We start from the raw sequence: 15,202 nt of genomic DNA on the forward strand, positions 1-15,202 counted from the left end.
ATGCGTGCAGTAGATATTAGAAGCCTGTGTGAAAGATGTGTGTAGGAGGAAGTTGGTAAGAGACGAGTGGCTAACCAGTCCGATTCCTCTCTTCTGTATTGCATCGAGTGTTTTTAGGGAGGGCTTCGGAGCACCGCCCCAGATGCGCGAGCCATACTCGACGGATTTATGATTTGTACAGAGTAAATAGTTTAGAATGTACAGTAATGCTTTGAGCGAATGACGAATATTCACTTTTCAGATGCTGAGGAGGCAATGGTGGAGCTGTGTTTATGCCAAGAGAGTCTTGATGTCAAAGTAATCCCAAGGAGAGAGAGATCTCATCTTGCCTAGAGATTTGGGTGTTATCAAAGGTGAGGCTAGGAGAATATGGTTCTTTTTTTGGATAAATAAGGCAGAGCTGTGTTTTGTTTGCAAAAATCACGAGGCAGAACGAATGATCGAAGCTTTCTTAACAGGCCCTTGCTATACCCGATCGAAAGCCTTGAATATATTTAGCGCAACCGCTTGGGGTCCGCCAAACTTTTCTATGGCACTTATCAAGTGGTTTGTCACATATGTGAGCAGAATCTCCTGTCGAACACCATTGGCGGAATCCATACTAATCATTTATTAGTCGAGTACTTTGGAGATAGCATAGGAGTTGGCTGCTGATGGTTCTCTCCATTACTTTGAAGAGGGCTGAGGCGAGAGAGAGACTGGGTGGTAATTTGATGGTAAGGATCTGTCACCTTTCTGGAAACAGGTCACACATAGGGTCATGTTCACCGTGTAGAATAGTGTCAGTGGAGTAAGAGAACATAAAAAGGCGACATGGAATATGAGTCAACTCTGGAGCGCAAAAGATTTAAGGAAATTGGGGGAACATCGTCAGGGCCAGATGATTTTTTGGTATCTACTTTGTACAGAATTTTGATGATCCCTTTCTGGTGAAAAGTCAAAGGAGACATTTACCAAAATCATCTAACTAAAAATATGCATTCATTTGAGGAAAAGTATGATTCCAGGTGATTTGCTTTTCTCTGGATGATGTTGCAATAGACATATCTGATGCATAAGCGTTGGGTAAAAGTCGCAGCCAACTGTTTTGACAAGAGACAAAAATGCTATTTGGGCACGATGCGAGTTTTCTGCTCTTAGCTCGTTGGAAATTGGTCTTTGATGCATTGATGATTTTCTTCCGGCTGTTTTGGGCTTTGGTGTAAGCAGTTTTCTTGATGAGAGCAAGTTGAAGTATGGTTGGTTTCGCATTTGTGCCTTGGCGCATCTTTTGAGAACCAAGGCTTACTTAGAGGATGGAAATTTAGTGTGGAATTGGGAATATATATTTCCATTCAGGAGATGCATTAGGTACATGTGCTTGAATTGGAAGGCCAAAAATAACAATCCAACAAAGGGAATGAGGCATAGAAATCTGGGAGGTCATCTCGCTTGGTGTTCTTATAATGCCACATGGCTGTGGGTTGAGAATGGCTATGTCGGGGTTACTGGGTGGGGGAAGAGATAAGACTACAACCTTGAGCTTGTAGTCTAAAGTCAGTGGTTGGGATTATCTGTTTCCAGGTAATCCCAACCACTCTTTATAATCCCCCAGATAATCCCAACCACCCAACCACTTTGGAGAGTTGTTGGGATTATCTGGAAACAGATAATCCCAACCACTCTTCAAACACTCTAGACCTCTTCTTCACATGTGACTCCTCCAAAGAGCATGCGAACAATTTGCGTAAGGTCATTTGTGATGGCAAATGTCTCGGCATCTCTACCTGTTTGGCTGTGCATTTGGAGAAGGAAAGCCAGTTGATTTTATTGTGAACGTTAAAATTCTCCTGGGAAGATAACTTCGTTGCTAGGAAAGTTGGATTGGAATGTAGTTTGTTTAGTGAATTTCAAATATCGGTTGCAATTTTTTTCTTAATAACGTTTCTCCAGTTATTTTGATCGCGACATTTTATTCATTATATTTTCATTTCTTTCTTTCTTTGTATATATTATTTAAGTAGCAAATTCGTTTGATGCTTCACTCGGTACCGCTTGCTTTTAAAACGGGTCATCATACTACGTACAAGCACGATATGGAAATTCCAACTGCAAATATAGCAATTTCTAATCATATGTGTATGAAATCCCATGGCGCGTAAGCATTGCTTTCAATCCTCTATGAATATTTTCGGGTTCTTTGCTCACTATGCCTACTTTTTACGCGCGCGTGTGTGTGTGTGTGTGTGTGTGAGAGACAGAGAGAGAGAGAGAGAGAGAGAGAGAGAGAGAGAGAGAGAGAGAGAGAGAGGCGAGGGTCTCTCGCCAATGAGATAAAGGCTAATAGCTAACGCAGTAGCTATATGTGAGATGGAGCAAGCCCCCATGGGCTTATCGATGCCCTGATATATGTGGGTTTATAAATTGAAGCAAGTTATCTCCGATAACATTACTGTCCTTGGTGGTAACTTCAAGCAATTCACCAACAGTTGACATGTGTTTATATTCAGAGATCCTATAAATGGTATTTGGTGATATCACATGTGTAAATTTCTTAAACACATTTCCATATTACCAATTCCATAAAAGTCTAATGTCATGGAACATCGCTGCCCAACGAGCAGTTCACATGATCAATAACTTCGGGACGACGCGCCACTGGACAAACTAGGATATACGTGGCAAGATGAAGAAAGACAGCAAAGATTCCCATTTCAAAAAACAGTTAGCTGAGATTGTTGGGACACCAACTTACACATCTACCCTCACCTACGTTCAGTGCTAACAGAGGAAGAGGAAGGCCAAGAGAACAGTTTCGGCAATACCCAACCTCCGTTTTGAAGACAAGACTCGTGAACCATCTGACATTCACCAGTTTGCAGATAGCAGAGCAACTGGGCTCACCTTCGTTTGATGGACTTTATCAAACGAAGTTGATAAAGTCTATCAACTTCGTTTATCAAGTTAATCGAGCTGATAAATTGAGTTCATTCAGTGTAAAAAGACTAATTGAGTTGATAAAGTCTATCAACTCAATTAGTCTGATATTGAAATAAATATCGCAATTAGTCTAATATTCTGGGAATCAATAATGACACTGTTCATTGTGAACGGGAATTCTCCGCCTGTATCCCATTTCTCAACAACCATTAACAAATGGTTGGGAGAGACATGGGAATCCGTGGGTATTATGGCCACTAGTCGGTTTACTCGCGTAGACAATTTTAAGACGCGAGTTAAGATTCAACATATTGAAAATAAAATCAGCCATTGGAATGCTCTTCACAGAGAAGCATTAAAACGATACATTTTGGAGCCCATCTGCAGCACACGGAAGTTTGAACTTGTCAACTGACCGTGAAAGCGATTCAAACTTTTACTACCTTTGAAGTGTAAGTACGGGAATACTGGATTCGAACGAAAAGAGAGACATCTGTGGCGGTTAGGAGATGTATTCATAATTAATGCGAACGTGCAGTTTATTTATTTACTGAAAGGTGAATCAAGAAAACAAAATGGGATGGAATATATGCGCACTTTTTGCGCGCTACAGATCAGAGGGACATTCAGATCTATAATTGTATTCAAAAGAACATTCCATGCAGATAAAAAAAAAAAAAAAATACAATTGCATAGGAACCAGAAAACGAGTATCGAAATAAAGAAAGCAAAATTGAGAGAAAGAAAAGAATGTGAAATGGTTCCACTGACCCTTGCGGTTCTTGAAAAGGTAAGGTACCGCTGGAGTAATTTATAGCGGGGGGGGGGGATCAGTAGAATCGCTTTTCCTGTGAATAGAATTGCTGCTCGTTGAATACAACAACAATATACGACTTTCTCGGGACACGTTTTAAAACTGCGATGGATTACATCATTCGGTTGCGTGCTGTGCCTTAACATTTATAATAAACTAGGTTCGTCGCTGATGATGTCAGCATCGTTTCTTGTTTGTCATTTTTCGTAGATGCTGCTGTTTTATGCACGTACACGTCGCGTTACCATAGAAACGAGGTTAGGATTGCCGGAAATCCACTGACACGAGACACCATATTACCAAGAAAGACTCGGTGAAGCCAGAAGGGAATTGAATTCGAATCCTCTAGTGGAGTTTGAAACAGAACTGAAAATAATTATTGACAGCGGAAGGAATGTGTGCAGCGCAACCACACCGAAACTGAAGAAGAATCAAGTGCATAAATATGAACCTACAGAGGAGGGGGGGGGGTGTAAAGGGGATAAATAAATATTAACATTTCGCAGTGAGAATGATGGGGTGGGCGAGGGGAAAGAAACACGTGAGTCACCCGGAGATTCAATGAACTCCAAGAAACTCTTTCCTTACAACGATTCCCCAAGAGGGTCCGAGTTTCTAATTAACACGCAGCGACGCCATTTTCGCGACGAAGCTTTTGGCACATTTAAAGAGCTCCAAATCGCATTTAGCGAGCCTGCCGTTCTCGTTCGGTAATCCAACACGAAAGTCACTTAGCACCGCTGTGGGAGAGGAATGTCCCTGACACATCCAACCAGAGGATGTCGCCAAGTCGTAGTCACCTGGCATTTCCGCGGTGGGAGGGTTTGCCTGAGTCTTTGCCGCTACTGTAGCGGAGCCGAAAGGGGGAGGGGAGGGGGGGGGGTAAAAAATAAAATAAACTTATTTACGCGTGGCTCGGATGGTGACAGACACGCTGTCGACATCGTCCCACATGCAGACGACACTTCCAACGTAATGAACCTGTCAACAACTGAGAGAAACCAGCCGAGGTTTGCGTCGCCAAAGCGAGGACTCCTACCAAGTTTCGTAAGCTGCCTGTCGGCAGCAGCGGTCGTTGGCTCTCCCGTTAGGCTTAGCGGGGAACACACAGTTGGCGCTCGATCCGGACTGCTCGCGCCACCACATGCTGTTCCAGTCGTAGAAAGCGCGAGGTGTGTAGTTTGGAGAAGGACGCTGACGGGACCAAGGCGGCCATTAGCTGATATAGCGGAATATGACAAGTTGCACGAGTGCGAAATATGACAGACGGTTTTTTGCCGAGGACTTTATAATTAGAGCCATTTCTGTGAATCGCCCGACTCGTGATGTTCGGCCTCCCGCTTTACGAAGATCAGCTGGACGCCTTTATATTTGCTTCGCTCTTTAACTTCGCAGTCGCCGCTGGTGGCGATAGGGAAAGAGTTTATCGCCAACTAATCCCACGTTTCGCCTTACTGACGAAAGAAAAAAATCTAACACCCCCTTTTGACTCTTTCGTCGACGTGGGCAGGACACCGGCTAGGACAAAAGGCAAAGAAGCGACACCGCAAAGCCTGCAGGTAGGTTCTAACTTATTTAAGAATCTTGCTCAACGCTGAAAATGACGCGGCGCAACCCCCGAGTGATGACCTCCCTCCGAAAGCGACTTCGCAAAAATCTTATAAACGAACTCTCGTTTGCGGACGTTGCGCTCTCAGACAACACGTACTCATTACAAGTCGCCGACAGATGTCGCTGCCGCCGGAATGATCAATAGAGCCTTATTCTAATTAATTTATTCGCATTAATACCGTTTTAGCAAACCGCGAAGTATTTTCGCGAGAAGAATCGAATTCGGCAGTTTCCTCGCGCTTGTACGTGAAAACGCATTACGACTCAGGGGTGCTTTAACCCTCTGGCTTAAAAGCACCGAACTTCCGTAAAAGTTGTTCGTTAAGAACTGATTAGGAAACGAGCGCTGAAGGAATTATTCCCATTCCCTTCAACTTATGCAATTTCGACTTCCTTAGAGTTCAGTTAATTGCTCAAAATTTAAAAATAATTTTAGATTAATTCCGTTTCAGGTGGGGAGGAAGATGTCAATCCCCTCCTTTTAATCCCTAGATATCATGGAAAAAGGCGGAGACACTCAGATCAGGAAAATCTTGAATCTACCATCAAAGCGTCGATTCAAATCCAACGAGCAGTTGAGACCGTCTACAAAACAGAGTTCATCCATAACCGGAATGTTTAGTTTAACTCTCAGAGCTTTGAAACAGAAAGAAAGGGTTAATCCTATTACAGTCTCAGAATTTTCGAACAGCTCTTTCTGCTCAGCATTAGTTAGTTTGCGAGCTGTTTGATTTTGGGGGGTATTCCTCTCATACAGAACAAGGAACTAAACACCAAAAGAGCTGGTTAGGAACATCATAGTCAGTTAAGGAAGGCAGTCACATTATAATCACTCTACCTCTAGCAAAGACTCATATTTTGGTCCCTGTCTCCCCAACTATAAAGAAGAAAAAATAAAATGTTAATTTAAGAACACTCTTGGCCTTTCTGAAAGTAGTAAGGAAAGCTGATTACAAAAGTTCCATCGCTTCCTAAGGGGTTCTTGTATTTCTCAATTTATGCACCGTATTAAACTATATTGAACGTAATACTCTACCTCCTTGTCTATTTTGTGTTTTTTCACTGCACCTCCCACTAGGGTTAGTGTATATATATCTAGTATTGAATCATATCAGAGCTAAAAAAATCAGTGAAAAAGACGTCATGTTTCCTTGTGTTTTTGGATTTATTCATATTATCAGTCTTCACCGAAAGATTCAAATTTGTCAATGAGAAGGTCAATTCGTCAATGTCAAGTTTCGAGAATACATATATACTTTATCAAATACACATACAGGGTGTTCGGGATAAATTTGACAGTTTCGTAAGGAAAAAGAAAATCTTCTTTGTATCTATTAAATTTAATGAATTGACAAAAAAACATTACAGGCAGAGTTAACTACAATACTATCAACAAGATTTACTCAAAATAACCACCATTAGCATCGATCACAGCTTCAATTCTGCTTCGGAACCTCGAACAAGCTGATGCTACAGTCTCCCTGGGAAGGGCCGCAAAAACTGTTTTAATTTTATCCATTAACTGGGCTTTTGTATTACTGGAAGTGCGATTGGTGTCTTTTTCAACTGCGCCCCATACAAAATAATCCATGGGGTTAAGGTCTGGGGAGTTTGGAGGCCAAACATTTGGACTGGTGAAGTCGTAGAAATTTTCAGACAACCATTTTTGACTTTTCCCAGAGGTGTGGCAAGGGGCCGAATCCTGCTGCCATACACACGGCCTACCATTGGCTACCCTTGTTATCCAGGGCTTGACTACAGTTAGCAACTCCACGAACAAAGCCCGAATTCCAATGCCAGGGTTCTTCAACACCTGTTCCTGCAGATTTGCGAGGAATTCTGCTGTACGAACGCAATCAGATCGTCTGCTAGGGATCTTTCTTCTTGCTACATCCTCGTAGTCACCATTGCAAGTCTCTAGTTCATGCCTGATTGTTTTTACTGTATTCAGGGAGCATTGGGCAGCAGTCGTAATATCCTTATTTTGATGGCGGGCACGAATCATCATGATACAAGTTATTCTCTTCCATGATTCAGGTGGGTTCCAGCTATCCATCCTTTCTGACATCTTGTATATGAATGAAGAAGGGTCCAAACTTTTAAATGAAGAGAAGTGTGTGTTAATACATGTAACTTACGGAAAAATATAATTAATTATAAATATGTCAAATTTATCCCGAACACCCTGTACAATGTAGTAATTACTAATTTCCACCCTTAAATAAAGAGTTCGTCGTGTTTCTTTGTACGAAGACTGAGACAGATACATTTTGTAGAGCTTCGTTCCACCACATCTCATCTGAGGAAATATTTCCTTAGGAACAGAGATCGTTCTATGATGATAACATTATTTATAACGATTATCCTAAAGATTAATAATACATGCAAATTCAGCTGCAAGTTTTATCCCTCAGATGAAAGAGTCACCAAAGTTTTATCGCGCATTCAAACTTCGATTCAATCTGGAGCTCATAAATTATGCTCATGTGGTAAGTAATACATTGGACAAACAAGTTGGCCATTTGATGTTAGGAGAGAAGAACACAGAGGTATGCTGAACGTAAGGGAAAAAGAAGTATTCTAACGGGGAATAAGCGAGCATGTACGTTTGTGCACACTATCACCTGGCAAGCATCTATCATATTTTGCTATTTGAGAATTATCATGATGGTTTTTAAGGAATCAATTGAAATTCTGTATTGATCTGAATAGGAATGGTAGCTTGAAAATTCAAAGAGAACTTTTATTTTCCTGTGATATCATAAGAACCGTGAGTACCTTTGCTAAGTAAAAAAAAAGTTACGGTTGATTTAGTAATGCCAAAAACCAAATACATCATTTAGCTTTTTGACATAGCAATGTATTGCTAGCCTTCTTAATAGCTCTTGTGGTACTCGGGTAGTGGTTAAACTTAGCAACTTTGCAGGTACATTCGCGATACTTCTTGACTGTTACTTATTAAGCAAAACCCAGAAGTTTATTGAGAGTTATGTTCACCGGGAAAAATTAATATTCCAAGGAAGCGTTTAAAAAAAACAACACACGTCCAAATGTAACTTACCTGCGTACATCACTATCACAGTGAAGTTATTTGAGTAATTGTATTAACGAAAATTAAAATTGCTCGAGAATTTTTCGTCAACAAGCAATGTTATTTCTTTACGGACAAGCCTATGAGAATGCGTGCAAAATGTCAAGAATGCACCTTTTGACTTCCACGATTTTATTTTATCTTATCATTTGAGATGATGTATGCTAACCCACAGAAAGGAATGAAGTTCCCAGCAATGCCGATAAAATTCCTTTTACGTGAATATGTTCTGTAGAAACCATTCAAGCGAAGTAAGAGTTTCAGTAATGTTAGAAAAATATAAATAATAACACTTGAAAAAAATGTTTTTAGTGGGTTACTTTCAACGTAAAAGAAAGGCTAAACCTTTTTGAAAATCGAAGAGCTTTCTATGCCATCAACGATGAAATGCCAGACTGCTGCAAAATACCATCACTGCTTGTAGACGTCCTGCATTGGTGTCCAAATTACGTCAAAATATGTAGTCTAGATTTTAAAAATTCAAACGTGTGTTGTCTTAAATATTAACGAGCATAGATCTTTGCAAACAGACTATTTATAAATTTACGATTTTACAAAACTTATGATTCATGTGGCCAATCGTCTACTGAAGACAATTCAGTGGAGATATGCGCCAATTAGGAAACCTGTGCGTCTATTGAACATCACAATAATAATTATGCTTTCGCGTATTTCATACCACATCATAATTTCATTAACTATCAGCCATACGGCAATTCAATCACCTCAGTAATGCGCCACACGAATTCTTACCAAGTTAATGCTTTAGCATTCATAACTTGCTACTAATAAATGAAAACTGCATCCAGGATCTCCTCAGTTTCTATCCCGGAGCGATGAATGTAGCATTCCAGATTTAGCTAAGTATCTGACTATTGTTCTGGTCATAACCTAATCTTCTTTTGTTTTCTGAGCAGCAATTCTTCAAATTGATGATGGATCGTAGATTCAAATTTACTGAATAACCTCCTTAACGTTTTATTCCTTAATATGTGCTTACGAGGGTGGTCTGAAAAGTTCTTTGCTTCAAACATAGCTGGCAACACTATCGGAAAGGCTTTTTTTCCTTAAGTTAGCACGTCTACCGTAACCATCCATGTGAAATTGCAAGTCATTCTATCAAGTAGTCTGTTTTATACAGCTGCCTGAAGCAAAAGTGTTGTCTGCATCCCTTGAAATGGATAAAATTGAGTTTATTTAGACCGAATCCTTGACAAGGTTAATGAGATCAGCCACAGAGCAAAGAACTTGAAGTCAGCTCTAGTAAGGATTATAGGTCTTGAAGAAAGTTTAGTCAGAGAATGACCTGAGAAGTATGTGGATAAAATTGAGTATCGTGCGGTTATAAAATTCTTCGTAAAAGAAGGTTTAACGCCAAAAGAAATTCATTCGAAGTTCATAAAAGTTTATGGGCCCTCTTCTCCTTCGTTTTCGACAATTAAGAAAGACGTTGTAGAGTTTAAACGTGTCCGTACCAGACTTGAAGATGATCCACGTGAAGGACGTTCAAAAAGTCCTTCAACATAACCTCCCTTAGTCTTAAGGGAGGCCATGTTGAAAAATAAGAATAATTTTGAAATTATAAATTCATTGTTAGGCCGAGAACTTTTCAGACCACCCTCGTACTTCTCAGGTCATTCTCTGACTAAACTTTCTTCAAGACCTATAATCCTTACTGGAGCTGACTTCAAGTTCTTTGCTCTGTGGCTGATCTCATTAACCTTGTCAAGGATTCGGTCTAGCTCCTCCCTGTCATTACAGAGGTATATTCTGTATTATCACATATCTGATGTTGCTGACCCATCTATTGACTATTCTAATTTATTTACGTCTTGAGCTCATCCGATGCTAAATGCATCGGATGAACTGAAGAAATGAATTACAATAGCCAACAGATGGGATCGCAACATCAGATATGCCGATGACAGAGTTTTTAATTCTTGCTTTTTCTCATTTATTGAGCATCTGTGGTGAAGACTAGGCATCCAGTCTTCATGGTAGAACGCCGCCATTATTATTATGTTTGGAATAATGCAGATAGTAAATAATAATTCGAATCTTCTTTTCCCACCAATTTTAGCGGGAAAAGAAGATCGTTCAAACTACCAGTTTCGAACCTTATTTATCGTACTAAATTTTCCAGAGCTCGGAACTATCAGTTCGAATCCTGTTAACAGATTTCGGCATTGAATCACATGTGCAACTTCGCGAGTACACCCGATATCTCAAATTCTGAATAAATTCCACTCAGAGGGGAGTTAGTGCAATGCATAATTTGAATACTGTTTTTTTTTGTTTTTTCTTTGTACTCCTTCACTTGATGCTACTCAAATGAAAGTTCATTGGTCCCAATCGATGTTTTGTAAGGATTCTAAACAGCGAATTTCAGAGAAGTCCGTTCAATCGATATCCGGGAATAACTTGTTTATAAACAGACAAACAAACAAAACCAAATCGATGCTTAACACATTTTGTGAAAACAGGGGTCAAACTTTCATAAACCACCCTCCAATTTTTGGCATATATCGGATTTTGAGGATAGCACCATTCAATACAGATCTTTGAATTCCATCAGAGACATTCATGAGATCATCCAAATGATCGGCAACTGAAGATCCAATTAAAAAACACTTCAATCAGAGTGTTTGTAATATTTACACCTAAGAGCTTTATGATGCAATGCATGTGTTTGGTTACATGCTTACGTTGTAAATGGAAGCCTCCTCTTAGGTTTAAGTCTCATTAAAATGGTCCATCTTTCGAAATTTCTTATTTTCTTATTTTTTTTTTTTCTTGGTCCCTATATTCTGTACCTTAGATTCAAGGATGGTTGATGAACGTTTTTTTGTAGAGGTCTTAAGAAATGGGAGGGGGAAGACTGTGCTGAAGGCATGAGGAATCTATGGAATGAGGGACCTTTACCTCATTCTATGGGATGAGCGATGTTAAAGTGTGCATTCTTGGTACTGCACCAAGAATGTACGCTTTGAAACAAACTCATACGTTTTGCACAGATGACAGAGAACTGTATTAGGACGTGACTTTCCATCCAAGTATTATAGAAAAATACATAAATGCTCTCTCTCTCTCTCTCTCTCTCTCTCTCTCTGCTATAAATAAATCACACATGAATCCATCACAGAGAGAGAGAGAGAGAGAGAGCAGGGAATATTTGGATCAATGATGAACCTATTTTATCTCCCAAGCAAGAGCTAATCCAGCAAGAATGGTCACAATAGTCAGTCCATTTGCTTATTGTTGCTTCTTAAATTGATGAACAGTTTTCTTTTTTTACTTACTAAAAACTGATAGAATAAAAATTGCGTTTTAGGCATAATCAAGACATCAAATCGTATTTGAGGCGTTGAACTAATTTCTGTAACTGATAATGCTTCAACGAATGCAAAATGGACTGATGACGACAGAAGATATCACGATCTTCTTTCGTCAACAGTCCATTTCCTGATGGACATCAGCAGACATTCCTTGCCAGCTCTGTCACTTACCGTAACATTCTGTGCACTAGTGACGTAATGACGAAGGACTGGCGGTCCTTCGAGTCACCAACGATGAATCTATGGGCGCTGCTGCTGATATCAAAACAAAGGAATCAATCAAGTTCCTATTGCATTATACTGGACGGCTTAGGACCTTAGCAAGCAACGTTCAATAATTTACCAGTTGCTATGCAGTTGGAAATATGGCGAACCTTCCTATTAATGGGAAGTGAAGAAAAAGTTCCAAAGAAAAACAACGGATGTAGACTTGTGTAGAAGGTAGCGTAAAATGCAACTGGAATGTCTAAACAAATCAATATTTGAGGACCATTTACACACGGAACCGCAAGAAGACGAAATAAATTGAAGTAATGCTTGAAGGTGAATAGTGAATTGCCCATTCTATTACAAGAAGTTGAATTACAAATCTGTTTTTTCTGGGTGGGTTCCAGACACTTTGCTACACCGTAGATGAAGTCTTTTTCTCGGTATCAGATATTGTTCTAGCAGGAAAAATGTTATTTTTTTTGTTTTCTCTCTCTGTTTTGTTTCTGACTTGGATTTAATCCAATATTCAGTCAATAAATCCACATCTTAAATCGAAGATATAGACATCTATGTCTTCGGAAATTATTATTATTATTATGTGAGATTCAATTAATATGAGATCCCAACTATTTAATAATTTCGAAGGTAAAAAAAAAAGAAATTAAATGAAATATACAGAAAGTAACTAATGTTAATTCGTTCTTACCTTCAGTTGAAATACGTCTTCGAACAGTAGGGTTGCTCCTCTACAGCAGTGTTTCTCAAACTTCAGATATCCGCGTGCCTCTTCTTAAATTTTCATTATTACCAAGTATCCTCTAATTAATTAATTAAAATATAAATTCTTTAATTTAAAAAAATAAATAAATTAATTAATTTAAAAAAAATAAATAAATTAATTAATTTAAAAAAATAAATAAATTAATTAATTTAAAAAAATAAATAAATTAATTAATTTAAAAAAAATAAATAAATTAATTAATTAAAAAAATTATTAATTAAAAATTAATAAATTTAAAATTTTAATAATTTAAAATATTAATTAAAATTAAATATCTATTTTATTAGATATATGAAGAGCCAAAGGCTTCAATTCGGCGACATATGACTTGTTTAAGTTAAGGGATATTACATCCCATATTGTTTCTTAGCCGAATAAGAAACTCGAATAGTTTCATGCCGAATATAGTAGAAACTGTATAAAGTTCGGCGAGTCCAAGCGTAAGCAAATACGCTTGGATTCATTCAGTAGTGTTACAACTGACCCTAAAGGGAGTGCAACACTGAGGCAACTCATGGTAAGGGTGGAGCAAGCTCCGATCACTATTCTTGATATTTACCCATAATGTGAACTGAGCTCATAGGAGCTGTATTACTGTTCTACATTATGAGAGAAGGTCACCATCCAGACCGGTTTCAACCTTTATTGAGGTCTCATCAGTGAGTAGCCAGACCTAGTTAATATCAAGTATCTATTTTATTTGAATTTATATGTTCATGTAAACAAAAAATATGATTTTTTTTATATTTTGGTTCTCTTGAGATGTCAGACGACACACTCATCAATTTCATTTGATGCAAAATCAACGTTTTCTTGTTGCTTGTATTTGCTATATTGCTCTCTTTTGGGGGTTTTATAAATCCAATCTTTAACCAACGATCCATGCGTAAGAATTTGAAAACTAAAAAAAATTACCGTATTTACTCGAATATAACTCTAACTTTTTTCCCAAAATTAAAGCTAAAAAATCGTGTTGCCGAGATACGTGCGGGAATTTTCGGAAACTAAAGTTTTCAGAAGAAAACTGAAAATGGTGCGACTTACCAAGAAGCTCCTACTCGCTATCACTACTTTTGGCATCGAGAACAGTTTCTTTGTGTGCATCGTCAAAGTCATCTACCCAAATAGCGTCATCTTCTTTCCCATTATTTCAAGCAAAATCACCAGTAATTTACAAGACTTGAGCTACGTAGAGCAACGAAGAACTGCATATGATTGGTGCGGTATTAACAAAAGATCGCGCGAAACAAAGACAAATTAGCATTTCAACAGTTGAGTTGAAATGCTAATTCCCTTCAACCGAATTCCATAACATCTGAAACCGTCATAACAATATTCACTATATATTTCTTAGTCTTAACACGTTAACGACGGGGGTGGTGTCAAGCAAAACCATAGGTTCCACCGGCAACGTATGGTTTTGCTTGGCAGTTTCTGTTGGAGAGGGGATGTGATTCATTAGTTAGTGCCGTTTTATCCCGGTTTCTCTAATTGCACTGTGTGTTGAAAAATATAATGACTCCTTTAATTATGCATAGCCGAAAATTGCCACGTACCCCCTAACGACCTTTCGCGTACCTCCGGGGGTACGCGTACCACACTTTGAGAAACACTGATCTACGGGTATTCGGCACGTATGAAATCATCGTATCGTATAACAGCTAACTGCACCCTATAGTAAATGAAGAAAATTGAATCCTGCATGGGTCATACTCTTCTCCTTAGTTCAGTGTAAATTATGGAAATCGTATTATAATACTCGTGTTTATATTTAGTTGCGTTTTGTTTTAAATATTTATAGCACTGTATGAAACTTAATTTTGTGTTTCTCTTGAGCTGCCCTCGCACATGCCCTTTGGACGCAAAGAAAATTCGAATTCCTTTTAGGACAAAAAGAGCCTTTATAAGGAGGACGACTTTTCCCTGAAGGTGAGTTAACCGGTCTCAGACAGAAGCAGAAAGGTTTTATACTCTAGAAAACTGGGGTGTTTCAGCCTGCGAAATAAACCACTGGCAATGTGAACATATACAACTGGCAGATATAATGTACTGGTTAAACAACCTCAATCTGTGCGTGATTCCAAAAAAAAAAATAAATAAATAAAACAGCAACTAAAGCAGTAATTTATCTTTTTCTGTTAAATACACAGTAAATTTCAGATGGTCAAAAAAGAAATTCACATTTAATGCCAGGGAGACTGCTAATCTTGGTAAGGGCAAGATTGTTTTGACAGTGCAATCTTTTATAAAAATCACTTTCGCAGAGGTCGACAATTTTAAACCATGGCTTAGGAATATCTTGAGCATATTTTGATTCAACAAATCATATTTATGCTGTTTTGTACCTTAACAAAGAAGGGAGTGCTTTGGATAAGAGAAAGCCACTAGTGCAGAAAGATTAAAATAAGCATTCTACTGAGACTGGCTAAGAAATAAAAGAC

At 38.7% G+C, this 15,202-nt stretch overlaps 1 protein-coding gene across 1 annotated transcript in view; it reads right to left on the reverse strand.

Annotated features, from left to right (window-relative positions):
* LOC150102154 (uncharacterized) overlaps nt 1-13,225 on the reverse strand; it is a 256,858-nt gene extending 243,633 nt beyond the window's left edge. Inside the window, exons 1-2 of the mRNA XM_090399520.1 lie at nt 13,214-13,225; nt 12,687-12,726 (exon numbers count right to left, since the gene is read on the reverse strand). Coding sequence (XP_090255646.1) covers nt 12,687-12,726; nt 13,214-13,225 — 52 coding nt within the window. The remainder of the gene's footprint in view (nt 1-12,686; nt 12,727-13,213) is intronic.
* Nucleotides 13,226-15,202: the final 1,977 nt, after the last annotated feature.

The sequence above is a fragment of the Typopeltis vanoorti genome, chromosome 10 (genome assembly GCF_054136105.1).
Source record: "Typopeltis vanoorti isolate ZY-2024b chromosome 10, IOZ_Tvanoo_1.0, whole genome shotgun sequence".
Lineage (NCBI taxonomy): Eukaryota > Metazoa > Arthropoda > Arachnida > Uropygi > Thelyphonidae > Typopeltis > Typopeltis vanoorti.